The sequence below is a fragment of the Echeneis naucrates genome, chromosome 2 (assembly GCF_900963305.1).
Source record: "Echeneis naucrates chromosome 2, fEcheNa1.1, whole genome shotgun sequence".
Lineage (NCBI taxonomy): Eukaryota > Metazoa > Chordata > Actinopteri > Carangiformes > Echeneidae > Echeneis > Echeneis naucrates.
This window is the reverse complement of record NC_042512.1, coordinates 4,161,760-4,188,781: the sequence shown is the minus strand read 5'-3', so window position 1 is coordinate 4,188,781 and position 27,022 is coordinate 4,161,760. Positions and strand designations below refer to the sequence as shown.

The 27,022-nt window shown below is 41.7% G+C and overlaps 1 protein-coding gene, 1 long non-coding RNA gene and 8 other non-coding genes across 10 annotated transcripts; 6 read left to right on the top strand and 4 right to left on the bottom strand.

The window, feature by feature from the left end:
- Window positions 1-562: 562 nt before the first annotated feature.
- On the bottom strand, window positions 563-8,058 carry LOC115053007 (NLR family CARD domain-containing protein 3-like). The gene is made up of 7 exons (XM_029517553.1): window positions 8,007-8,058; window positions 6,057-7,860; window positions 5,793-5,966; window positions 4,808-4,981; window positions 1,626-1,799; window positions 1,502-1,548; window positions 563-1,132 (listed from the first exon to the last, which is right to left on the bottom strand). The coding sequence occupies exons 1-7, from the start codon at window positions 8,038-8,040 to the stop codon at window positions 597-599; spliced, it is 2,943 nt and encodes a 980-aa protein (XP_029373413.1). The 5' UTR covers window positions 8,041-8,058; the 3' UTR covers window positions 563-596.
- Window positions 8,059-9,267: 1,209 nt separating this feature from the next.
- LOC115053181 (uncharacterized) lies at window positions 9,268-10,482 on the bottom strand. Its single transcript, XR_003841425.1, has 3 exons — window positions 10,421-10,482; window positions 9,961-10,128; window positions 9,268-9,312 (listed from the first exon to the last, which is right to left on the bottom strand). It is a non-coding gene; the product is annotated as an uncharacterized LOC115053181 (long non-coding RNA).
- Window positions 10,483-14,095: 3,613 nt separating this feature from the next.
- On the top strand, window positions 14,096-14,286 carry LOC115057856 (U2 spliceosomal RNA). The gene has a single exon (XR_003841970.1). It is a non-coding gene; the product is annotated as a U2 spliceosomal RNA (small nuclear RNA).
- Window positions 14,287-16,846: 2,560 nt separating this feature from the next.
- Window positions 16,847-16,928, top strand: trnal-uag (transfer RNA leucine (anticodon UAG)). Its single transcript has one exon. It is a non-coding gene; the product is annotated as a tRNA-Leu (tRNA).
- Window positions 16,929-18,010: 1,082 nt separating this feature from the next.
- trnas-gcu (transfer RNA serine (anticodon GCU)) lies at window positions 18,011-18,092 on the top strand. Its single transcript has one exon. It is a non-coding gene; the product is annotated as a tRNA-Ser (tRNA).
- Window positions 18,093-18,287: 195 nt separating this feature from the next.
- Window positions 18,288-18,361, bottom strand: trnat-ugu (transfer RNA threonine (anticodon UGU)). Its single transcript has one exon. It is a non-coding gene; the product is annotated as a tRNA-Thr (tRNA).
- A 180-nt stretch (window positions 18,362-18,541) lies between these two features.
- On the top strand, window positions 18,542-18,613 carry trnae-cuc (transfer RNA glutamic acid (anticodon CUC)). The gene has a single exon. It is a non-coding gene; the product is annotated as a tRNA-Glu (tRNA).
- Window positions 18,614-20,942: 2,329 nt separating this feature from the next.
- On the top strand, window positions 20,943-21,014 carry trnap-ugg (transfer RNA proline (anticodon UGG)). The gene has a single exon. It is a non-coding gene; the product is annotated as a tRNA-Pro (tRNA).
- Window positions 21,015-21,806: 792 nt separating this feature from the next.
- trnas-cga (transfer RNA serine (anticodon CGA)) lies at window positions 21,807-21,887 on the top strand. Its single transcript has one exon. It is a non-coding gene; the product is annotated as a tRNA-Ser (tRNA).
- A 571-nt stretch (window positions 21,888-22,458) lies between these two features.
- On the bottom strand, window positions 22,459-22,531 carry trnak-cuu (transfer RNA lysine (anticodon CUU)). Its single transcript has one exon. It is a non-coding gene; the product is annotated as a tRNA-Lys (tRNA).
- Window positions 22,532-27,022: the final 4,491 nt, after the last annotated feature.

The following is a 27,022-nucleotide window of genomic DNA, read 5'->3' as shown; positions in this document are numbered from 1 at the left end:
TTTCCTGTTTCAGTCACTGTGGGAGCAGCTTGGTCCAAAAGTGTTGGATTAAGGCTCTGAATGATCCTGGAGTGTTCTGGGTGGGAAAGTGCCATCTCAGGCTCCCTTTAAAAACCAGACAGGCTTGAACAGCAGCTGACTGCTGTGATGATTGAACTCTGAGTTCCTGATGATTCTCTTGGAGGAAACTGAACGTGTTCCTGTGGTCCATGTTTGTATCATTCAGACTGCAGCCCTGAAGTGATCAGATCCATGGAACTGAAATCAACTGACATCAACTGACAGTCCAACAGAGGCAGGAGGAAGAAAATGAAGGCCACCAGACAACAATTCCCTCTGAAGATCTTCAGCAGTTCAGAGCTCGTCATTGGTCAAGACATACACTGTTTTCTTCCCTTGTTACTCTTGAAGCAGAAGTTCTCGGAGAAACAACCAAAGCATGATGAAAAGTGTGCAGGCTGATTGAGTTTCAGGAACACATGAAGATTTAGACAGTAAATTCCAGATACGTCTCCAATCTGGAAGTGTGAGGACCTCCACAGCTGAGAAGTGAAGCCAACAGTGAAGTGTCTCAGTTTCTAGTTTCAAGGTCTCCTTCAGTGCAACTTCCTCAGAGAGACTGAAGAACCAGGTAAGATCAAGAACCCAGCATAGAGAGGTTCAGTGAATGTGGTGTTGAAGGTGTGGAGGTGGATCAGTGAGTCAGAGGAGACTCTATAGAAGGACAGAGAGCCAGCAGGACAGTCCACATACACTGCTACTCTGTGAAAGTCAGAGTCAGAGGAGGAGGAGAGGGGTGTTTCTCTGCTGTTGTGCCAGACAGAGTAACCATCATCAGAGCAGAACAGACTCCAGGACTGATTATTTCTTCCAAACAAACAGTCATCACTGCCTCCTTCCCTCCTGATTCCTCTGTAGCTCACTGAGATATAAACCACTCCACTCCTTTCGACCTCCCAGTAACAGCGACCAGTCAGACCATTTCTACACAGCAGCTGAGGAAAGATGTCAAATCTGTCTGGATGATCAGGATATGACTGATACTCTCTCACACATGTCACCTTCCTTTTGTTGTCAGACAGTTTGAGGTTTCTGTTGATTGTGTTTGTGTCCAGTTCCAGTTCACAGACATCTGATGGAGAGAACAAGAAATAACAGCTGCAGTTTATCATCTGTTCATTTATCAACAACTTTACTGAAAGTGAATCATTCAAACTTACATTTCATCACCTGTGAATAATGTTTGACTACATTTAAATGAAAAGCCAACAATCCAGTTAGAACATCAACAGTTACTGAACATGAGAGTCAAGATGTCAGCAATGTTCTGCTTTTTTTCTGCTGTGGAGTCAAAGATGACGGCTGATGGAGATCCACATCAATAAACACATGAAGTGTTGATCCTGAATGAAACTCATCTTTGGACTTCAGTCAGAAATGTAAAAATCTAGTGGAACATGAGCAGCTGAGTTTTCATGAATCAAAGTGAAAACACACTCACACTTCCTCAGACCAGGTCTCAGTCTCTGTGGTCCACCATGGTCCACCCTGGAGGAGGAAACAGAGTCAGGATCAACTTGATCCACCATCAAACATGAAGCAGAGTTCCTCAGAGCTGTCCAGACCTGAGAGTGTCCAGTCTCCAGTCTGGATCCTCCAGTCCAGCAGACAGAAGCTTCACTCCTGAGTCTCCTGGATGATTGTAGCTCAGGTCCAGTTCTCTCAGATGGGAGGGGTTGGAGCTGAGAGCTGAGGCCAGAGAAGAACAGCCTTCCTCTGAGACCAGACAACCTGACAGACTGAACACACACACCAAAAACATGTTATGTCAGAATGACAATGTCAGATGAAAGAACTATTGAATAAAATTAAGAAAACAGCTTCACTTTCTACACTAATAGAACAATATCATGCCATCTGCTCCACTTCAGTGGAACCTTACGTACAAAACAACACTTTCCTTTTCTATAAAGGATAAGGTTATGGTTTAGGAAAAAAAGTGTCTAATACTGGCAAATTTGACTACTGTGGTAGAAGAGCTCAACCAATTTTATCTGAGATTTGACTCTAAGGACTTTTCTGAAAATCGATTCAAATTCAGGGCTGCTGCAGTAAGCAGCCTGATTCAGATAGATGAAATCAGTGTGTGGAACATTTTTGAAAAGATGAATGCTCGGAAAAGTCATGGACCTGATGGCAACAGGTCAACTACTTAAATGTTGTGTCCCATTCTTAAATGAAATTAAAACATTTTTCAGGAGTCCTTGTTACTGAAAGTTTCCTCATAATGGAAAGAATCCATTATTATTTCAATGGCAAATGTACCAACACCAAAGATATTAAAAGATTATTATTATTGTTATTAAAGATTATTGTCTTGTGGCCCTCACCTCAGTCGTGATGAAGAGTTTTGAGCCCCTGGTTAAAAAATGCTTGCTTTCAATGACACAGACAATGAAATGACAATGAAAGGAAATCACATGCACGTCTATGCTTTGCTGACTTTTCATCAGCCTTTAACTATATGCGGTCTCATGTTCTTGCTCAGAGGCTTTCAGAAATTCCCAGCATTGATTTTGGAACCATATGTTGGTTAGTTGATTTTCTGACGAGGCTGCAGAGAACTGGTGTTAATGAAACCCTGTCTGAGGCCTTATTGCGTTTCACAGGTTCGCCTCAGGAGTGTGTATTGTCACCGCTTCTGTTCTTCCCTGACACCAATGATTGTAAGAGCATGTTTGAGTCAAGGCTTATCATAAAATTTGCAGATGTGATTGTTAGCCTTCTGCAGGAAGGCTACCATTTTTTGTTAAATGGTCTGATGACCTTTACCTGCAGCTTAATGTGTCTAAAATAAAAGACATGGTCCTTCACTTCCGCAAGAACCCTCCTGTCAAAGCCCAAACCTTTGTTAAAGGTACAGCAGTGGAGTCAGTGTAAGTACTAAGGTACCATCCTGAATGACAGACTGTCCTTTGAGATAAACTCAGATGTCATTTGTAACAAGGCTAAAGAAGGCTGTTTTATCTGATGAAACTGAGGTGATTTAATGTTGACAAAAAGCTTCTTAAAATATTTTATTCGTCTGTTACTGACACCATTTTAACTTTTGCTTTTATCTGCTTTTGCTTTTATCTGCTATTTAAAATCAGCATTTTAAATAGGAAAAACTGAAAAAAAAAAAAAAAAAAAAAAAAAAACATTGGCATCAGCCTCAATGATCTGGGAAAGGTGTATCAAGCTAGAGCCACTCAGAGGGCAAAGACCATTCTGGAGAACTCTCTTCATGGAGAGTTTCAGCTTCTCCCTTCTAAGAGAAGGTACACTTTCCCCAGTAGGGCTAAATAAAACATATCTTAATTCCTTTGTTCCATCTGCTATTTGATTTTTAAATAAGCTGTAGGTGAGCTTCAACAGCTACAAACCAAATTGCCCTTTGGGAACATGAAAGATTTCAAAATCAAATTAAAATCTAATTTTTCAAAAATCAAACAGCTGACTCCGATGACTGTGCAGACAGCTGAGTATAAAATATCACCATTTTCATGGGTGCAGTTACAATTAACCAGAAAATAACTCAGATAAATGAAGGGAAGTGATCAATCATATATAATCCGGTCTTTAGACACTGCAGCAGGAACAACAAGCACTCATGAGCTGCAGAGGTGACAAAAGTACTCATATTCTGTACTTAAGTAGAAGTACATATACATGTGGAAAAAAACACTGTTAAAAGAAGTACCGATTCAACTTCTTTACTCAAGTAAAAGTAAGAAAGTACAGGCTCTGAAATGTACTTTCAAAGTAAAAGTAAAAAGTAAATATGAATTTTTTCCATACATCCTTAAAAAGTCTAAGCCCCCCAAGCAAAAATAAAAATACTGTAAGCAGCATCCACAATCAACTGTTGCATTGCTATGCCATTGCTGGAGCTGTCAAAACTGTAACATATGTATGAAACCAATCAAATCACGCATTACGAAAAAGTTGCACATGCGTGTCCATGTGTGACCGACAGACAGTTAAAATTTGTAAGCCCCCCCCAAAGAAAAATCCAGCCCCCTCTAGCTCCCCCACCGTTACTGAATACAAGTTATCAGTTCTCTCTATCTGCCCTCTCCCACTCCCCCTTCTCCCTCTTTCCCTCTCTAGTCTGTCTGTGGAGATTTTTTTTTTTAAGTAATGAGCCTGTTTTTACAATGTAAGGAGAAGAAAATACATATTTTTGTGTAGAAATCTAGGGAGTAAAAGTAAAAAGTCGTCAGAGAGATAAATACTCAAGTAAAGTACAGATACCTGAAAAATCTACTTAAGTACAGTAACAAAGTATTTGGACTTCATTACTTGTCACCTCTGATGAGCTGCATGAATTAAAAAAGCTGCTACTTTTTAGAGAATCAACAGCAACAAAGAAACACTGAAAGAAAACACAAAGATAAACAGCAGAGCAACACAACAGCTGAACCACAAACACACTGATTAAAGTAAAGACACAGTTACACAAACACTGTATAGTGATGCATTGATTCTGCTCTGTGTTCAACCAGGTTCATTCATCCACAGAGCATCATATCAGCAGTCCACTCAACCTCTGGTGTCTTTGAGCCCCTTAAATATTTTCCTGAATGACAACTCCATCATCACAACTGTGACAGATGCCATAAGCTGCAGAAAGGTTGTGTTTTGTGTTGTATTTTACACTGATGACAATCTCCCAAATCTAAAGACATCTTTAGTTCATTTTACTTAATTTAATGAAAAATCATAAAAATATCTAAAAATTCTTGACAAAAACATGAATTCTGACCTGAGAGTTTCCAGCTCACAGTGTGGACTCTTCAAACCAACAGACAGCAGCTTCACTCCTGAATCCTGCAGGTTGTTGTTACTCAGGTCCAGATCTCTCAGACTAGAGGACTGGGAGCTGAGGACTGAGGACAGAGCTTCACAGCTTCTCTCTGAGAGGTTACAGAGGCTCAGTCTGAAGAGGATTACAGAAAGACTAACCACAATGCGATATGAACACTGCAGTGATATATATATATATACACACAGCCATTATTCAAAGTAAACAGCAGGTCATTGTATTATCAATGACCTGAAACAGTTGATCAGCAGGGTTGGCTACATTTCAGAGCTGAACTGACACCAGTACTGCTACCTGGTGTTTGGTACCTGTACTGAACGGTATTTCATTTAGGTACTTTACTGTGAATGTGTAACGCTTGAAGTATCAACTTAAACATTGAATTATTATCATAAAAACATGCAAATAGTTTTTGCTCTTATATTTTGAAAATTCTCAACAAAATTAAAAAACATAAGTAAATATAAACATAAAATTCATGTTTACCCTTTAAATATAATTATAGACCTTAAACTTTTGAACACTATAAAATAAACCTAAGACTGACAAAAAAAAACAAAAAACAAAAAAAAAACACTTAGAATAATATCAGAGGTGCTTGTTTTTAGTTTGAGGGTTCTTTTTCAGAAAGACGAGCATGTTGACCCATTCTGGTTACAGCTGTGCTCACTAAACACTTAGTTTGTTCCCAGCACATCAAACACCACAATCATGTGCCTTTAAAGATAGTTTATGCTTCACCAGGTGCTTCCGCAAATTTCAAGTATTTCCACCACTAGGTTTTATTTTGCTTGACAAATATTGCACTGGGCATCAGCATGTATTTACCAATGTGTCACCCTTCAAGTGAATTTGTAATTGGAATTAACAAAATGATTTGGTAGGTCAGCATCTTTTATAGTACTGAACCTTACTGAGCACAAACCTGAGTCCTCTAAGTCTACAGTCGGGACGCTTGAGTCCAGCAGACAGCAGCTTCACTCCTGAATCCTGCAGGTTGTTGTTACTCAGGTCCAGATCTCTCAGACTAGAGGACTGGGAGCTGAGGACTGAGGACAGAGCTTCACAGCTTCTGTCTGAGAGGTTACAGCCACTCAGTCTGAAGAGGAATCAGAAAGACAAGAGGAGAATATATGTTTTTGACAAAGAAAAAAATTTGGTTGATATAGATGGATTTATGTGCACATACAGAACTTTGTTGGAGGCTTTGACCACTGGCAGCAGCCTCAGAAGAGCCTCCTCTGAAGCAGAGTATTTCTTCAGGTCAAACACGTCCAGATCTTTTTCTGATGACAGTAAGATGAAGACCAGAGCTGACCATTGAGCAGGAGACAGTTTATCTGTGGAGAGACGTCCTGATCTCAGGGACTGTTGGATCTCCTCCACCAGAGAACCATCATTCAGTTCATTCAGACAGTGAAACAGGTTGATACTTTTCTCTGGAGACAGATTCTCACTGATCTTTGTCTTGATGTACTGGACTGTTTTCTTATTGGTCTCTGAGCTACTTCCTGTCTGTGTCACCAGGCCTCGTAGGAGAGTTTGGTTGGTCTGCAGTGAAAGACCCAGAAGGAACCGGAGGAACAAGTCCAGGTGTCCATGTGGACTCTGTAAGGCCTCATCCACAGCACTCTGGTAGAGACGTGTTCTTTTAGATCCAGTCCTTATTAGTTTAGACCTCCAAGTTGTTGTTTGTTTTTCTGACATCAGATTGACTCCAGACTTGGTGAAGTTCAGATGGACATGAAGAGCAGCCAGAAACTCCTGAACACTCAGATGGACGAAGCAGAAGACCTTGTCCTGGTACAGCCCTGTCTCCTCTTTGAAGATCTGTGTGAACACTCCTGAGTAAACTGATGCTGCTCTGATATCGATGCCACACTCTGTCAGGTCTGATTCATAGAAGATCAGGTTTCCTCTCTGCAGCTGCTCAAAAGCCACTTTTCCCAGAGACTCAATCATCTTCCTGGTCTCTGGACTCCAGTGTGGATCTGACTCAGCTCCTCCATCGTACTTGACCTTCTTCACTTTGGACTGAACCACCAGGAAGTGGATGTACATCTCAGTCAGGGTCTTGGGCAGCTCTCCTCCCTCTCTGGTCTTCAACACCTCCTCCAGAACTGTAGCAGTGATCCAGCAGAAGACTGGGATGTGGCACATGATGTGGAGGCTTCGTGAGGTCTTGATGTGGGAGATGATCCTGCTGGCCTGCTCCTCATGTCTGAACCTCTTCCTGAAGTACTCCTCCTTCTGGGGGTCACTGAACCCTCTGACCTCTGTCACCATGTCAACACACCGAGGAGGGATCTGATTGGCTGCTGCAGGTCGTGTGGTTATCCAGAGGCGAGCAGAGGGAAGCAGTTTCCCCCTGATGAGGTTTGTCAGCAGCACGTCCACTGAGGTGGACTCTGTAGGATCAGTCAGGACCTCAGTGTTGTGGAAGTCCAGAGGAAGTCGACACTCATCCAGACCGTCAAAGATGAACACAACCTGGAACTGATCAAAGCTGCAGATTCCTGCTTCTTTGGTTTCAGTGAAGAAGAGATGAACAAGTTCCACCAAGCTGAACTTCTTCTGTTTCAGCACATTCAGCTCTCTGAAGGTGAAGGGGAATGTGAACTCTATGTCCTGGTTGGCTTTGTCTTCAGCCCAGTCCAGAGTGAACTTGTGTGTTAAGACGGTTTTCCCAATGCCAGCCACTCCCTTTGTCATCACTGTTCTGATTGGTTGGTCTCTTCCAGGTGGGGGTTTAAAGATGTCTTCTCGTCTGATGGTTGTTTCTGCTCTGTCCTGTTTCCTGGATGCTGTTTCAATCTGTCTGACCTCATGTTCCTCATTGACCTCTCCAGTCCCTCCCTCTGTGATGTAGAGCTCTGTGTAGATCTGATTCAGAAGGGTTGGGTTTCCTGCTTTAGAGATCCCCTCAAACACACACTGGAACTTCTTCTGAAGGCCAGATTTCAGTTTACGCTGACAAACTCGAGCATGACTTTCTAAATAAACAAACAAACAAAAAAAAAAAGGTTAAAAACTTTAACAACAAGGTATTTATGTACTTCTGAGGAATAAGAAAGATCATGTCTCTCTCTGTCTCCTGACAGAAAATGGCTAATTCATCCATCAAGTTAAATCCTCTTACTGCTCAGACAGTTAGCCAGCTCCTCCTGCTTCATCCTCCTCAGGAAGTTCACTGTGATCTTCAGAAATGCCTCTCTGCTCCTCCTCTGCTCTTCATCCACCTCATCATCCTCATTCTTCATGAATTGTGGGTAATCTGGACTCAGACTCCTTTTGATTTTCTTCAACTCGTTCTTCACATAACAGACGATGTTCTCCTCCAGCAGCTGGAACACAATAACATCCTGTGTAAAGTTCACTCTCAGTATAAACTGATGGATCAAAGCATCAGATCATCAGTCAGCAGAGTTCAACTTTAGCTGCTGCTGTATCATCTGCTGCCACGTCTCTTTCCAGAGCTACACAGAAAGATTCAGACCTGCTGACTTCACTAAACTAACTTCACTGGTGTAACTTACTAAGTTTGACTTTAGATTCTGACAACACAGAGATCCTGATCATCACATGAAGACCAAACTGATACAGCCCTTCAACACATCAACTTAGGAAGTGAAAATTCAGGGTATTAACTGTGACTGTGGCTGAAGATGGATCAGACCACCTGAACTAGTTCACTGATGAATTATTCCATCTTTAAACCCTGTAGAGACAGAGTCCATGGAGGTCCAGGACTGAATCTGATAACTTTGGTCTTTGTTATTAAGTCACAGCTCAAATTATCTGGAAAACAACTAAATAAACTTTTCTTTAAGATTCACTGTAGTTGAACAAGAAGGAGCAGAAATGTTTTGTAAAAGTCTCCAACAGACCATATTCATACAGAACATATCTGTTGAGGCTGATGGATTATTGCTCTGTGGTGAACTACAACTCCCAGTCCTCTCCCACTCTCTCCCACCCCAAACCTGTTCAATCCCAATTCAACTCCTGTCTGTCACAGAGTAAAGCTCTACTGGTCTAAAGAGTGCAGCTTCAAACTCAAGTCTTTGTTGGTGTCTGTTGTAGTCACTGGATGAACATTTACACACCATAAATATGGAGTCCAGGTCTGTGTGATGATGTTTGTCAGACTTAAATCTGAGGAGAAAAGACACAAACATACAGTTTGTTCCAGAAGTTTTCTATGAACAGCAGAGAAACTGATAGACAAGCTTTGATACCTTTAATGAGTCAAACAACAACAAATGATCAGCTTTTACCTTTTTTCTTTGCTAAAGTCATCCATAGACCGATTACGCTTCATGGAGACACAGCTGGATCCAGCAGATTGTTGTCCTCCCTTAAACATAATAGGATGATTCATAGACCGATCACTCCTCATGGACACACAGCTCAGTTCAGGAGAATCCGGTCTTGACTTCTGGTTGCTAGAAAAAACAGAGTTGACATTAAAAGAATTAACCAAAAAAAGTGGGCAGAAAATTATAACTTGAAAATAAATCAGCAAAGTCCAGCTTTCATTTGTATAGCCACAAATCAGCCAGAATATTTTATTGTGCAATGTTTTTATTGTTGTTGTTCATTTTAATAACATTTACATGTCACTTTGACTGTTTGGATATTTTTCATTTGACTAAAATGAAGTATTTTGCATAGAGTATTACTGACATGTGCAAGTCAAATAATAATAATAATGATAATAATAATAATAATAAAAAGAAAAAGAAATATATCTCTACATGCAGGCAGCACAGCAGCATCATGGTTAGTGCTGTTACTCCACAACAGCCATGTCTGTAGGTCTGAGTGTGAGTGTGGCAGATTGTTTGTCTCTGTCTGTCTGTGTGTGTTGGCTCTGTGATGGACTGGTGAATATGAATGAACGAATCTCCACATCCTGGTTGAAGCAGTAAAAAATGTAAGTGACAGTGAGAGTGAATAATGATGGAGCAGTGATCTGAGTGCTGAGCTCTGACAGATGGACAGTTAGAGATCCTCATCTCACCTCTGAGCTTTGGTCTGACTCTCATGTTCCCCACACAGAGTGGGTTTAGATGTGAATGATCAGATTTTACCTTTTTTCTTTGATAAAGTCATCCATAGACCGATCACTCTTCATGGACACACAGCTGGATACAGCAGACTGTTGTCCTCCCTTAAAGTAAATAGGACGATTCATCGACCCAACACTCTTCATGGACACACAGCTCAGTTCAGGAGAATCTGGTCTTGACTTCTGGTTGCTGGACAAAACCAAAATTTTAATTAAAATAAATAACAAACAAGACACAGAGCACAACATTATCTGTTTAAATTAAAATAATAAAGTCTAGCTTTCAAGTCACCAAGAATATTTTATTGTGTGATTTATTTTTCATCTTAATTTATATATTTTCTATCTTGGCAAAAAACAAAAACAGCAGCAGAAAAGGTTCAGGAGTAAAAACTCTAAGTGACAGTGAGAGTGAATAATGATGCAGCAGTGATCTGAGTGCTGAGCTCTGACAGATGGACAGTTAGAGATCCTCATCTCACCTCTGAGCTTTGGTCTGACTCTCATGTTCCCCACACAGAGTGGTTTTAGAGGGAGGGGCTCCCTCCTCTCTGTCCTCACACTGATTCATAGCTGAGCCTCCACCTTCACACAAACACAACAAAAAGATTAATTAACACAGGATTTACATCAGAGGACACAATCATCATCATTACTGTCATTAACTTCAGCCTTTAACTCCCAACAACAAACTGTTTGACTTTTCTCTCTCTGTGTTGATTTCAGTCAGATTGTGTTATAAACAGAGAACATTCCTGATTCATGTTAATCCCGATCTTCAATGTTATACATTGGCATTAACACTTTATTTCAAGCAAACTCAGATCACCATTTACTTTTTACAGTGCAAGTTGAAGAATTATGGATCTTTGACACAGTTATGATCACCATAACTTGGCACATTTCGGGGTCTACAATTTTAATGAAATACATTTTTGAGGGCCAAATCTTTCCTTCAGAAGCCAAGTAAAAAAATAAAAACAACACAAAAACAAAAAGAACAATTACAACTAAACCAGTCTGACTTGTCAGGAATTGCCAGACCAGAGGAGGTGGTTCTCTCATCTGATGAATATGATAAATCTTAAACATTTGTTTCTTTGACACATCATTTAAATAGTGTGTCTCCACAACTTCACATAGAAATCAGTCTGATCTGTCAGTAATCAGGAAGTTTCAGAGAAATGTATCTCAGATCTGATGGTGCTTCTTCTGTCTGTCCACTAGATGGTGGTATCTGACTGTGGGATGTGTTGATGGAATTGTGATTTAATTCATGTAACCTTATTGATCGAAAAACTCATAAAAACAAGGAGTGCCGCTATTTGGTTTTGTTATTAATAAGCAACAGAGCTGAGACAATGTTTTCAGGAGATACAGACCTTGAATTTTACATATATTCAATCAGTGTTCTTATGGATTAAAATGATAAACAATAAAAATTATTTTCCAAAAAAATATTGTTGGCTCATCTTAGCTCTGGAACAAAATGGAAAGATTTGACATTAATGTTACTGAAACAGTTTTCTTCTTCATTACAGGAAACAAACAAGATGTGATGAAGTTCTACTATCCGTCTACTAGATGGTGATAAACAATGTGGGAACATTTTACATTAAATCAGTCACAGCGTGGAGAAATCAAACAGTTTGTGCTGAACAAACTGGTCATATTAAAGTGCTGCCTTTGTTTCTTATTGTTTCTAAATGTATTGGAAGACAAATGAACCGAGGAAACTGAAGCCAAACCGAGTTCAGAGGCCTCTTAGCCAGTTGACCAGTTCTGAGGAACCTCCATCAACATTGCTCACAACATTAGTGTGCGATGCTGCTGGAGGAGGAGAGGGGACCCTGCTGCTCTCTACACTTGATGATCTATCCCAATCACACAGAATAATAATCTGACTGATGTAGATCATGCAGGTTTCTGTTTATTTGGATAAAGATCCTTATCATTTTATATTTATTAACGTGTACAGTGACATTTACTCAGGACAGCTGTCTTTGTGAGACAGGTAGAAACTCAGGGTTTCTTAAAGAAAACCAGCGAGCAGGTGATGTTCACAGAGTCTGTTACCATGGTGATTGTCTCAGAGTTTAAATACCCCTGTTTCAGGAACCGATAACTCAGTTTCCCCTTATCTCAGGGTTAACACACTCAGTTATCACAAACCCGCTGTCAGCCAATCAAAGAGAGTGTATCTACCGAACAGCCAATCAAAAAAATTGTACTGCTGTATCCGGGTGAGATTTTGATATTCCGCACATATGCTACAGAAGAAGACAGACACTCTGAGAAATGGGAGCCACTGACCCCCGTGCTGACGGCCTCAAAAAAAAAAAAAAAAGACATAAACACACCTGCACTAAAATGCTGAATTCTATAAATATCTTTATTTGTATGAATTTATGCGTCATTTGTCAGAGCTCAATTTCACTCTGAACTCACTTCAAAACTTGAGAGCCCTGACTGTTAATACGGTCTGTTCTCAGCTCAGCTGGAGTTTTTCTCTGTTCGTCAAAGTGAACTCTGACCTCCATGTCTCAGTGTCTCAGTGTTACAGAAGTCCACTGTGAGTCTTCGTCCCTCCACAGTCCACAGGGACAAACTGACAGTGAAATAATAATAATGTTAACACTCACCGGCCTCAGCCTTCAGTTTCCCTGCTTCTGCTCCGACAGCTTCAAAATGGAGGCTGAACTCTGAACACTTTTACTTTCAGCTGCTGCGGTTACTGGAAGTCACACGACCCTCTGTGTGTGTGTGTGTGTGTGTGTGTGTGTGTGTGTGTGGGTGTGGTCACCAGGGGCACGTGTGGATTCCGCCTTGTTTGATGTGCTGCACTAAAGGTGATAAGTATTGGTGGTCTTATCCATCGCCTCCCTCAGTGACCTCAGCTCCGCCCCGCCCCTTTTTTTTTAGTTTTTTATTTTGCATTTATTGTAATTTACTTACTTTTTTAAAATTTACTTTTGGCAGTGTTAATATTTTGATAACGTTTTAAAGAAATTTAATAAATATATTTTAACTGCCATCCTGGTTTTTGTCGTGCTTTAAGCCTTTTTCCATTTTAAGCCTGCTATTTTAAATAAAAATTATCATTATTTGTTGAGAACACGTCTCTGCACTTTTTTATTCAACAAGGAACCTGTTTGTGCCTTCTTTTGTTAATCTCGGGTTTTTGGCGTTGGCGTTGTCTCAACCAGTACTTACATCTACACCACTCCGCTACAGTATGTTAGCATTAATCGGACATAACGGACTTTATGTGAAGATAAAATAATGGCAGTAATTCTGGGTTAAAATGACTTTGTTTGCTATTTTAAATATGTGGGTGTTCAGGCATTTGTGTGCACATGGTGTATGATGTTTAATCCCTATTTGTTAGTTTTACAGGAAGCTTCATCTGGGAGTGACAAACAGCTTGAATGAAGAACATTTCCCTCATTTGGGGAAATCTGCCCATCAAACACTGCACGTTCAGGGAGGGCAGAATAAATAGAAGTGAATAACTTCTGAGCTTTTTAGACTTATTCTTTATACGGGGACTCGTGTGACTTGGTGAAATGCTGTCTGTAGTCTGTCAGGTCGTTTTAAAGAATTACTGTCAGCTTCAACTGTTTTATATTCAGATAACGTTGATGTTTTCTGATGAAAACAGCTGACAACAGGGAACAGCGGCGGAAAATCATGACACCAAAAAAATGTGAGAAGTATTTGTGGTTTTTTTCTGTGGATGACAAAGTTACTCTTTCATTTTATTATTCTCTCTTTCTGTCGAAAAAAGCCGAGTCCAGTCGAGGAGAGCCGAATCTTCAGAGAATCCGTGCAGACAGGGGGGTTATTTTGATGGACACACCATGAGGCCAATCACATGAGAGGACAAACTGATGTTTTCACAATAATATTCCGCTGGTAAAATGACATAGATATGTTATAGTTTTACAGGTGACCAAGAAGAGACGTTTTCTTTGCTCTACAACGTAACTTTGTGAAAATAACATGTCTGTGGTTGTTTTCTGATCCCTCCTTCGTTTCTTCATGTCTTCTGTTTGTGTCTCTCTCTCGGAGTGATGTTGTTACTGAAGCCGACTCTGACCCCTCACTGAGCGGGTCGGTGCGGAGAAACACTCCGTTACCTCCGACAGCTGAGCGGTATCGCTTCTCGGCCTTTTGGCTAAGATCAAGTGTAGTATCTGTTCTTATCAGTTTAATATCTGATACGTCCCCTACCCGGGGACCATATATTAAATAGCTTTTTGGAACAGGGAGATGGAATAGGGGCTTGCTCCGTCCACTCCACGCATCGACCTGGTATTGCAGTATCTCCAGGAACGGTGCACTCCCTCTGTGTGTTCAATACAAGTCCTGTTCAGCTCAACATCACCTTAAACACATGATGTTGTCTTCATGTGTGTAACGCTGAGTGTACAGAGTGTTCATGTTCAGTTTATGGTTTTACAATCAGTGATGCATTCATGTGGAAACATCAGTTTAATGTTGCTGATTTCATCAGGTTATATTCTGCTGACCAGACTGAATCAATAAAGTTTAGTTTCAACACGTCATCGTTTAAATGTTGGTTGTATTTTGCATTTGTCAGCTGAATCCACAGAGTCACTGAAATGATGAAGTACATCCAGGAAAGGAAAAACATTTGGCTCTGAATCTCAATGTAGATTTGAACAAAGAGCTCCAGCTGAAGAAAACAATGCTGTCTGTTTCCAGATGATGAAGAACTCAGTTCTCAGTTGATGCTCAGTTATCTCCATCTAGTGGACAGATGGTAGAAGTTGATTCCTGAAAAGAGGAAGTGACTTTTCCTCAGATCAAACTGTTGAAGGAGAACGAGCAGCTTCTTCCTCACTGACTCACTCAACCTCTGTCTCCTGGGTTTGGATTTAGGTCTGGGTCTGGGTCTAAGACCAGGTGGGCCTGCTCAGAGTCTCTGTGTTGGATGTGAGCTGCTGAAATCTCTGAACACCATGACACAGATAATATCAGTCTGATGTGTCATCTGTAATCCAGATGTTGTCAGCAACAAACAGATGTTCCTGACAGAAGCTGTGCTGATTCACTTCAAGCAGCACATGAGCCTCTTTCTCAGGAGCACACACAGAAAAAATCAGATTTTCTATTCCAACAATATACGTGATGTCCTTGTGTATGAATTAATGTTTCACTAATGCAGATCTTTCAGAACAACATCAACAACAATAACTCCACAACGAGACTTTGTGACGTCACTGGAGATCAAAGGCATTTCCTGTCTTTCATTGATCTCCAACATGACACAGATGCATACGTCACACTATCTCACGTTCGCTTCCAACGGTTGAGCGCATGCGCAGAGAGACGCACAAAAATGTCCCTGGACTGATGATTGTAACTTTGTGTTATTTTTGTATCTGATAAGTTAAGGACCATAAACTTTCTATAAAAGTGAATGTGCTGGTTAAAAAGAACTGAGACTTCCACCTGCAGTCTATCTAATGACCACTGGTTGGAAAATGAAGTCAGAGTGTCTCCCCACATACTGATCAACACACCCACCAGCAGACACATCAATCAGCAGCCATGATCACTGTGATCATGCCAACGGACCAGTTTCTCTGCAGTCTGTCTCTGAAAACACATCTGTGTCCGTCACTTATTGATACAAATACATACTAAGGCAATAGCCTACCCACTCGTGATGTTACCAACCTGTGATGTTGATGATACCCTACAGTATGCAGATCTACATGATCCTTGCAACAAACATTGTTTGCTGTTCATCATGTCATTTCCTCTGATGACACCTGAACCAAATTCTTGCTGAGACAAAACAGGTCACTAAATAAGTGACAGTCTGTTATACTCCAGTCTGTATTATATTACAGACTACAAACTGCTGTCACCTCAGGACACCATCAGCAGACCCTCAGCTGCATCCTTGTGGTTCCATGGTGTGACGCATTTGGAATTTTTTTCACCTCTAGTGGCCTCCACCAGAGGATGAAAGAAGGAAAGACATATCTGAGGCCTCTGTTGAGGGATGATGAGTTTACTTTGATTCATTTAAAGTGTGGATAATGTTCGGTCATAAATCCAGCCATGTGAGTTCCCATAACCAGTTTCATTAAAAAAGGACTGTGAGTTTGCACCTTCACATGCAATGGTGGTATAGTGGAGGGCATAGCTGCCTTCCAAGCAGTTGACCCGGGTTCGATTCCCAGCCATTGCAGCGTACCTTTTGCCAGAGTCTTTTCTCTACATTATTCACAGTCATGGAACTTTGTCTGCATCCATCCAAAGGGAAGCAACATGAAGCCAGAGTGTTCAGGCGACCACAATTACTCAACCACAAAAGCTCAAAAGTTTGCCAAAAAATTTGCTGAAAAATTAGCCCATCAACGTGAGTACGCAAAGATTTCCTGATTAGATCGCACAGAGGCTCAAAATTTGCGTGACTTCACATGTGTCTTTCATGAGACATTTTCCAGCTAAAGGTCATGTCTCGTAATGTAAAGGAACATTCAGTGTCAGTGTCATTTCCTGTCTTTCACTGATCTCCAACATGACACAGATGCATAAGTCATACTATCTCACGTTCGCTTCAAATGGATGAGCGCATGCACAGAAAGACACACAGAAGTGTCCCTGGACTGATCATTGTAACTTTGTGTTATTGTTGTGTCTGATAAGTTAAGGACCATAAACTTTCTATAAAAGTGGATGTGCTGGTTAAAAAGTACTGAGACTTCCACCTGCAGTCTATCTAATGACCACCAGGGGGCTCCACTGGTTGGAAGTGTAAGCAGTTAAAGCTCTTTAGTATAGTGGACAGTATCTCCGCCTGTCACGCAAAGGACCAGGGTTCGATTCAGAAACGTGGCATTATTGCAGGCAAGCTAGGACTGACATGTGGTAGTGTGGCCGAGCGGTCCAAGGCGCTGGATTTAGGCTCCAGTCTCTTCAGAGGCGTGGGTTCGAATCCCATCACTGCCAAACTTTGCACTCTACAGTATAATCTTGAAGTGTTTATTTAAATCTAAAGCTCTTATGAATACAGTGTTCCACCCGTGGCTACCATCACTTTGAGTTACTGAAGTGGGGACCTACATCTGAGCTAAAGATACAAATATAATAATCTAAATATGCTTGTATTAGTGGTGCGACTGCTCTTGTTCTTTCTGTAGCTAAAAGTTGAAACCCAGCAAAACATATCAAATGATAAAAATAAAGATTTGAAGAAGGAATGAAAATCAAAGTGATGAACTGTGGATGGCAGCCTGCTGTTGGTCTGACTGAACAACGATGCAGAAACAACAGACAAAGTCAAATGAATCAGAATTAAGAATTAAGAATTAAGGGTTCAATTCAATATAAAATGTCTTTTTAATCATCTGACATCACAGACCTTCTGACATCATAGATCATCTGACATCACAGACCGTCTGACATGGCAAAAGCAGTGCAAAAGTTCACTGCAAATGCACTGCAAATTGCAGTGAAAAAAAAATATCACTGCAAATGCTATGCAAATGCAAATGCACTGCAAACTCAACTGAGAGCGAAGCACTGCTGGGGTTTGAATGCAGGATGTTCTGTTTATAAGACAGACACTTTAAGCAGCGAAGCATCAGTGCCGCCAGTTTCTCTGCAGCTTTTTTCTAAAACCACGTCTGTGTCAGTCAACGCTTGTGCTCCTCACAATTGTGTGTCACTTCCACAAAGGTTGAAAGCTGTGCTTCCTCACAACAAGAAGGTGCCCTGTCCTTTGAGTAGAAAACTATCCAGGCTGGAAAATGCTGAGTCACAGGAGCGTTGCTGTCCGTGGTTGTTGTGGCCAAGTGGTTAAGGTGATGGATTAGAAATCCTTTGGGGTTTCCCTGCGCAGGTTCAAATCAGATAGTTTCTCTTTTCATCTGCTGCAGCAGCTCAGAGCCTCTGTGGTTAGGTTAAGGTCCAAAGAAGATGTAGATCAGTGGTAGATGTTCATCAAAAAAAAAGGCCACTCAAAGCAGAAACACTGCTCAGGCTAAAGACCAGACCATCTTCAGACCACATGTTCAGGTAAACATTAACAGGACGAGGTGGCCGAGTGGTTAAGGCGATGGACTGCTAATCCATTGTGCTCTGCACGCGTGGGTTGGAATCCCATCCTCGTCGGTACATATTTGCCCATCAAAGTGAGTCCACAATACACAAAGACTGCCTGATTAGATCGCACAGAGGCTCAAAATTTGCATTTCTTCACACGTGTAGCATGGACAAATACAGGTTGTTTCCATTTTCCAAGGATGGCAGAGCAACATTTCTACATGTTGATGTCTGTTATATCTATAACATCTAACATTAGGCGCAAGGCACTGCTGGGATTTGAACCCAGGATCTCCTGTTTACAAGACAGGCGCTTTGACCAGCTAAGCCACAGCACCACTCTGAAGTTCATGTATATGCAGAGTTATGATTCTTAACAATTTTTGTCACCTGTGAAAAGTGGTCACCAAATTTCCTTCTGCTGAACACAAAATTAAAATGCATTTAAAATGTTCTGAGGCGGAGAACTTTTCAGTCTTCAAAAATCTCACACACTACAACATTTACTGTCCACACACTCCCTGCTGGTCTAGTGGCTAGGATTCGGCGCTCTCATTGCCGAGGCCCGGGTTCGATTCCCGGTCAGGGAAAATATTTTTAACAGATATTGATAACGGTATTGGGGAAAATTTTCATATCGGTGCATCAGTAGTTTGAAGGTTTGAAGTCTTCTGTGTGACAGGCAGAGATACTGTCCACTATATTAACGAGGAGCAGGAAAGAGAAACATCATGTGGTCTGTGACTTCACTTCCTCTGTGGAAAAACAAACTGTGAATGAAGTTCTCTAATGTCTTGTGAATGATAATCCAATAGTCCTCCTGGAATTCTAAAATTGTCTGTGATGTGAAGAAATGAAATGGATCATCAGAAAAACACTTCTTGCTGCACCACAGAGTATGTGAGGGTTTACCAAAAGGTGCAAACAGATGATCTGACCCTGACGTGAGTTGAACACGCAACCTTCTGATCTGGAGTCAGACGCGCTACCATTGATGACCCCAAATGTTTCCCCTGCCGTCAAATTCCGATGTGATGGGAGTTCTATGTTCATCTTCAGTCACAACAAGAAACCAGAACATCCTTAAAAAGTCGTTAAGAGTCTTAAAGCAGGTGAGGCATGCTTCATACCCCTAGACCAACGAGCCATGTGGGCTGTGGAGTTCATGACAAAAAAGAGGGAGGAGTCTTTCATCCCTTTGATGTCATTAGAACCTTTGTGACATCACAGAATCAGCATCTCCTTTGATGGTTACTGATGGAACGTTTGTGGCATTTTTTTTTTTTTTTTCATTATTTACACACAGCACAGTTAATGTGACAGTTTATTATATGCTAAAGAAACTTTGGTAAGAGTCATGATGGTCAGCCACGTACATTGGGGGTATTTTCAGATCCAAAATACATCCCTGTACATCAGAGTGGTGCTGCTACGGAGTGTTGCATCAGTGGCCACCATCACTTCAAGTAACCCAAATGGGAAAGATCCATATTGACAGCATTGTTGCGCTTTGCTACATCTGAACTGAAGATACAAATAAAATAATCTAAATTGGCTTTTATTTTGAAATGCTTGTATGGTGCGACTGCTCTTGTTCTTTCTGCAGCTTAAAGCATCAAGGAGTTGAAACGCAGCATAAAGATAAAAATAAACAGTCTGTATTTTTTGGGAATTTTTAGTTCTGTCTCTGCATCAACACCATGAACCACAAAATTATCATTGCAATCTCTGGACAAGAGAAACAGTAATTTTGTGGTTGTTGCTGATCCACTGATTTCCTTGTGATAATCTCTGCAGGTTAGATTTATGAAAGTTGCCATGTTTTTGATTTTGATGATGTTCCTTTTGGCAACGGTCTGTTCCCCTGAGGTTCGTCTGTGCTGTGCAGGGTGCCCCCGACGTGCGCTGACGTGCGTGCCTGCTGCACCAACGAGGCCTGGAACCCAGAGAAAGTAAAAGCGTGAGATGGAGGAGAGCTGTCAGTGTTTCAGTATAAACATACATCATACAGCCCTGACCACTGTTGTATCCAGGCAGTGCTGACTGATTCTGACAATAGGACATTAAACTGTCCTAATGGTCAAGGCGTCTGACTTCGGATCAGAAGACTGAGGGTTTGAGTCCCTTCGTGGTTGGGCAGTTATGTATTACAGGTTATACCATATTTAATGGTTCTGGTGAAATCAAAGTAGAGGAAAGGGGCAGTGCAACTGCCGTAACATCAACATGTAGTGGCAGTAATCAGCTTAAAAAAACAAAGTACATCCCTGGGTGGGCTCGAACCACCATCCTTTCTGTTAACAGCCGAACGCGCTGACCGATTGCGCCACAGAGACACATTGACTTCGCCATGTTCCAGTCTGCAGTTCCAGCTAGAATTATCCTAAATGTTGATTGAGCCAACGACTGTCTGCTGTTCTGGAACCGGATACTCAGAGTTCAAATCCTGGACAAGCCCAGCTGTTGCCTTGCAGTCATCAGGGGAGCTAACCCTTATGATATGGAGATGTGTGAGGTTGGCTGGTTGTGTTATTTGCAGTATCTTGTAAAGTGAAGCAACAGTAACTTTGTGGCTCATGCTGTGCTGCGGAGAGGGGAAATTAGTGATTGACTGCTTTTCACAGGAGACAAACTTTGTTAGTGAGAGGTAGTGGGATCGATGCCCACATTCTCCACAAGACTTCAAGTTGCACCAATGACCACCATCACTTTGAGTTACCGATGTGGGATAGATCCTCAGGACAGTTTTGTGCTTTGCTTTACTGTGTTGTTTCTCTACAAGCCTTTGATGGAAGTTCAGTCCACAAAATGGTTGTATCAAATCTTCATCAAGTTAGAGCGTGGTGCTAATAACACCACAGTCATGGATTTGTGACGAATGTGGGCATCGATCCAGCTACCTCTCACATGCGTGTCAAGGGCTCGTTGGTCTAGGGGTATGATTCTCGCTTTGGGTGCGAGAGGTCCCGGGTTCAAATCCCGGACGAGCCCTTCACATAATGTGTCCAAAAATCTGCACCCCTGTTCAACTATTGTAAGTATAGCATTAGGCAGAATGTTAGGTATCTACAATTAAGGAAGGAAAGTCTGACATAAATACACAAAGAAAAAAAGCAAGCTTGTAGGTTCACAAGATTATATCAGGGTCTGACCTTTTGGTTCTTTGTACTACTTTTGTGGTGCTGACATACCATGATGTTCTATCTGTCACCATCTTTACTGGTCCATGATTATGATGCATATAATGATCTTCATTTGCACGTGCACAGCGTGATTATATATATTTTTATCTTGGCAGGTGACCAATTGTCTGCTAGTTCACGATGTCTTTAAAGGCAGATATTTAGGATAATTCTAGCAGGTTTACAACATCAGTTGAGTGTGATGACTGAGCTCTTAGTGAAACACATCACGGGTTCTAGGTCTTCCACGTGAATGCCTTTTATAGCAGGCATTGCTTCTTAATGCTGAAATGAGAGATAAAAAGCGATGTTGGAAGTTTCAAGGTGCTAACATTTACAAACAGTTTGTACTAACAGTTAGTTGAGGAATCAGTTGAATGAGGACAGATGTGACTTAAAGCACAACAAAGATCTTTCCCAGAAGGCCCTCAGACAAAGAAGCTGGGTAACAGCACAGACTGTCAGGAGTGGTATTTGAACCCTCAATTCCAGAGGAGACTGTCACCTGAACACAGCACCTTCAAAAGTCCACAGCACTCTGCTCAGCTTTTTTAGTTTTTTGTGTTTTATTTTGTGTATTTCTACTTTTCTTGCGGCTCATGTAGTTGTGGTCGAGTGGTTAAGGCGATGGACTCGAAATCCATTGGGGTTCCCCACGCAGGTTCAAATCCTGTCAACAACGTTTAGTTGTTTTCAAGGAGCAAGTTGTTGTGTCACTATCCCACCTTTAGTGGAATAGTGACTACATATAACAGTAACTCCACTCCCCCCAAAACAGTGATCCCTGAGCAGAGAGGAGGCTTCATGAAACAGTTTCTCTTTTCACCTGCTGCACTGTTTACATCTGAATCACATGTGATTTTGGAAATTCTTCAAAGCAGAGTTTCATTCTGGCAGTATTGTGACATCATCAGATGATGTATCAAAGGCAGCAGCTCTTCAGACTCACATCACAATAAGCTTTGTGTCTTATTTGGTTCCATTTGGTGGAAGCTGTGAATCGCAGGATTCAGGGGGAATACATCCATACATACATCTTCACTGAAATAATGACACCTGTGAGAAAGCTCAAAGCTGTGTCCAAAGGTTTGGAGGAGTGAATGGCAGAAAGATGTCTTTGAAGCCATTTGGACACACAACCAGTCAGCGTGCAGCATTCAACCTCAGAATATTTCATGTGGTTGTGGTGTGGTTGAAAGACGAGGCAGAATATTGGAAATGTAACTTTGGGTCTAAAAAAAAAAACTGCTTGTCGCCCAACGTGGGGCTCGAACCCACGACCCTGAGATTAAGAGTCTCATGCTCTACCGACTGAGCTAGCCGGGCTGCTAGAAATGCAAAACATCCTCCTTGAAACGTCCTGGACACACAAACAATCAGCATGTAGCATCCAACCTCACAAACTCTCAAGTCCAGCTTCTTTGTCTCTTGGTGTATAGTGATGGGATGGTTCTATATTCCCACAGAACCTCCCTGGGAACCCGGACACACACCTTCTCCAAATCAAATCTTCCATGTGTCGACTAAAGTTCCACTGGATAAGACAAAGCACTTCCCTGGGTGGGCTTGAACCATCATCCTTTCAGTGAACAGCTGCTTCAGTGAACACGCTGACCGATTAACCCAAAGAGACATGTTGTTGCAGCGTGCAACCACCCCAGATGGGACTTGAACCCACAAGTCACTATATGGTTCAAGTCCTATCTGGTGTAGCGTGGTTATGGGTCTGGGTCTGGGTCTAAGACCAGGTGGGCCTGCTCAGAGTCTCTGTGTTGGATGTGAGCTGCTGAAATCTCTGAACACCATGACACAGATAATATCAGTCTGATGTGTCATCTGTAATCCAGATGTTGTCAGCAACAAACAGATGTTCCTGACAGAAGCTGCTCTGATTCACTTCAAGCAGCACATGAGCCTCTTTCTCAGGAGCACACACAGAAAAAATAAGATTTTCTATTCCAACAATATATGTGATGTCCTCGTGTATGAATGAATGTTTCACTGATGCAGATTTTTTCAGAACAACATCAACAACTAATAACTCCACAACGAGACTGTGTGACGTAACTGGAGATCAAAGGCATTTCCTCTCTTTCATTGATCTCCAACATGACACAGATGCATACTTCACACTATCTCACATTCGCATTAATCTTCAGCGTTGATTATGAAGCACAGGAAGTCTTTATCTTGTGCAACACCCTGATCTCTCAACTATCCACTCAGCTTGGAGCAATTTATCCTGTGTAGTCATCCTACCTAATTACCAAAGTGAACACAAGTGTAATGTGTATACTGCAGCTGAGGTTGATGGTAAAGTGGTTTGTTTTAATGTAGGAGCAAAAGTTGAACAATATGGAGACTTGACGGTTGTCATTGGAAGCTTGTTCACATTGTGAAGCTTTTAAATGCAGTTTATTTTACTGAGGACAAAGAAAAAGACCGATTCACTTGTAGAGCTGCTGGTAAAACAGGGACAGTCTGAGATTGCTCGGACATCCTGACTGCACAAAAGAGAGAAATTTCAGGATTCCTGATCCAACAAATATTTGGCTCCTGGCCCAGTTTGGTTCTTTCTTCTGTCTGCAGAACTCAAAGGTATCTGGCAGGACCATGATTGTCTTTGGAGCTTCATTAACAGAGTGCACTGTACTGTGGAGGTCATGAGAAAAAAGTGGGAGGAGTCTTTGATCTCTTTGATGTCATTAGAACCTTTGTGACAGACCTTTGTGTTTTCTTCCTCTACGATACAGACACAAACTGGCAGTACTGATGCTGAGCTGCTTAAAGTGTCTGTCTTGTAAACAGGACATTCTGCATTCAAACCCCAGCAGAGCTTCGCTCTCAGTCAGAGTTGACCTCACCCGAAGTACCCCATAACTCTTGCCAAATGACTTTTTATGACCTGCTTGTTTTGACCTAAATTTCCAACATTCTGCCTCCTCTTTCAACCACACCATGAAATATTTTGAGGTTGAATGCTGCACGCTGACTGCGTGTGTGTCCAAATGGCTTCAAAGACATCTTTTTGCCATTAACTCTGCCAAACATTTGGACACAGCTTTGAGCTTTCTCACAGGTGACACAGGTGTGCTGTATTCAGGCTCCAGTCTCTTGGCATGGGTTCAAATCCCACCACTGCCAGGTCATCTCTCTCTCTGCCATTATTTAATATATATTATATTTATAATATAATAATATACATTATATTATAATATATATATGACATTTACAATATATGCATAGAAATACCAGAACCAAAGACAAAGAATTCATCAGTGTCTCTGATTGGAGTGAATCAATAGATTCTGTAATTGAAGTCATCTAACGTCTAAGAAGACATCAATTCCATGACTTGTTGTGTTTGGTAGGAAACACAGCACCAAGAAATAACACTATTAAATTCAAAACTCAAGTAAACGTTGAGGTTGCGTAATTAATTGCGACTTTCACTTTGTGGTGGCAGTTATGGCTCCCACCAAACCCTCTGTTGCCTTTGTCAGTCAGCACTGCCTCAACAAGTAGCAGTTAGTGAATTCAACAGCCAAGTCAGTGCTCAGGTAAGCTCCCACTACCTCTCACATGCTAAGCGAGCGCGCTACCATTTGAGCTAATTCCCCTGTACTGGCATGCTAGACCCTTTAAAAAGGCTCCTTTAACAACCTCTGAGTTCACCATCAACAGGTTTCAAAGATATTTACAAATCATTCACGATGGCCTTAAAGGCAGATATTTAGGATAATTCTAGCTGGAATAGCAGGCTGCAACAGGAAAAGTTCTGCATTTCTCTGTGGCGCAATCAGTCAGCGTGTTCGGCTGTAGCTCAGTGGTAGACGTTCACCAAAACAAAAGGCCACTCAAGGCAGAACCACTGCTCAGTCTCAAGACCAGACCGTGCTCAGACCACATCTTCAGCAAACATGACGAGGTGACAAACATGTGGGAGACCTAGAATCCATGATGTGTTACACCAATAGACTGTAACTGCACGCTAGTGGTCAATTAGAATAATGAACGTAGATAGAAGATAGTATCATACATAATTAAAAAAACAAAACTCTGTCTTCTGCTCTATAAGACATTACTGGGACAAGATTCCATCGCCTTTGAAATGATTCAGTTGCCTTTGAAGTGACTGTGATGTCATTGGCTCCCCATAATTCCATGTAAATACCAGCTGGCAGACAGAGTCACATCACAGTACATGCACAGGAGGACTACAGTGAAACACACTGACAAACACAAACATCATGCCAAAGAGGATGAAGATCGCACATGGAGGCCAAAATAACGGCATCAGTAGTTTGAAGGTTTGAAGTCTTCTGTGTGACAGGCAGAGATACTGTCCACTATATTAACGAGGAGCAGGAAAGAGTAACATCATGTGGTGTGTGACTTCACTTCCTCTGTGGAAAAACAAACAGAGAATGAAGTTCTCTAATGTTTTGGCCTCTTTTTTTAACTCACGTCAAAACTTCACAATGAAGTTATGGTCTAGTACATAATTTGATTAAAATAACAAGTGTCCTGAAAACCACTGAATTTGACCTTGGCGTTATTAGCATGTATTAGTATCAATAAGCTTCTCAGCTGTTCTGAATGGTGACAGTGGGGCAGCCTTTGTGTTTACATCTGAGCTCTTCAGACTCACACATCACTTCAAACAGTTGAGGAAGTGACACACAACTGTAGCAACCTGGCTAGTTCAGTCGGTAGAGCATGAGAGTCTAAATCTCAAGGTTGTGGGTTTGAGCCCCATGTTGGGTGATTAAATAGCTTTATAGACCCAAAGTTACCCAGCAGAACTCTGCCTCTGCCAGCTGGCCTCCTTCCACGGTGGATCCTGGTGCCATGTGTTCACCAGGCAGGTGATACACACCAAACGGTCTGCAGCTCATACACAGCTAACTGCAATGGTTAGAGTGTGGTGCTGACAATGCCAAGGTCATGGGTTCAATCCCCATACTAACCACATGCAGCATCTCAGAATGTGATACCTTTTACTCTGTCTGTATGAAACCCCATAGACTTCAACACACTTTGACTTGATTTTCCAACCAGTGTAGCCGGTAGACTGCAGGTGGAAGTCTCAGTACTTTTTAAAATATGCACAATAAAAATAAAACAAAATAATTAAAAGCAATTTAACACAAGAAAAGTCAGACCGAACCTGAACGCTCCATCTGGACTCAGGTTCTGATTGGACCTCAGCTGATGTTAATCAGTGTAATCAGAGCAGAGAGCAGCTCCGGTATAAAACCAGACCAGCTGCCTGCAGACAACAGACCAGACCTTCAGTCTGCTGAGGATCATTGGAGCTGCTGGACTCCAACATGGTGCTGGGACTGTCTCTGAGGTTGGGACTTTGTTCACCTTTCAGTTCATACTGATGTTCTGAAGCTGAAGTAACTTTGTCTGTTTCAGGTTTTCTTGGCTGTGTCTGCTGTTCAGCAGTGCTTCTGCTTTTCCTGCAACAAAAGCAGGTAAAGACTGAGTTTCACTTTATTGGTCCAGGTCTTCAGTTTCAGGATAGCCCAACTGGTCTTGGTGCTTCATGAGTTGATGCTCCTGATCCTCCTCTTCTCTGTCCAGACTACAAGTACCCCTACACTGGTTCCTGGAGCTCCAGCGGTGGTGCTGGATCACCAAACCTTCCTTCTGGAGGTTCACGTCCTCCCCTGATGCCGCAGGTTGGCGCACCAGTCCAACAGCCCAGCGCTCCATCCAGACCTCTGATGCCTCAGGGTGGAAGCTACATCAGCCCGGTCCACCCTGGACAGAACACTCCAGGATCTCCTGGGCAGCCTCAGCCTGGTT

Coding starts and splice junctions, on each gene's coding strand:
- LOC115053007 (XM_029517553.1), bottom strand. CDS start 8,040: ATGAAGCAGGAGGAGCTGGCTAACTGTCTGAGCA. Junction 7,861..8,006: donor GCTGGCTAACTGTCTGAGCA/GTAAGAGGATTT, acceptor TTGTTTATTTAG/AAAGTCATGCTCGAGTTTGT. Junction 5,967..6,056: donor AAAGCCTCCAACAAAGTTCT/GTATGTGCACAT, acceptor ATTCCTCTTCAG/ACTGAGTGGCTGTAACCTCT.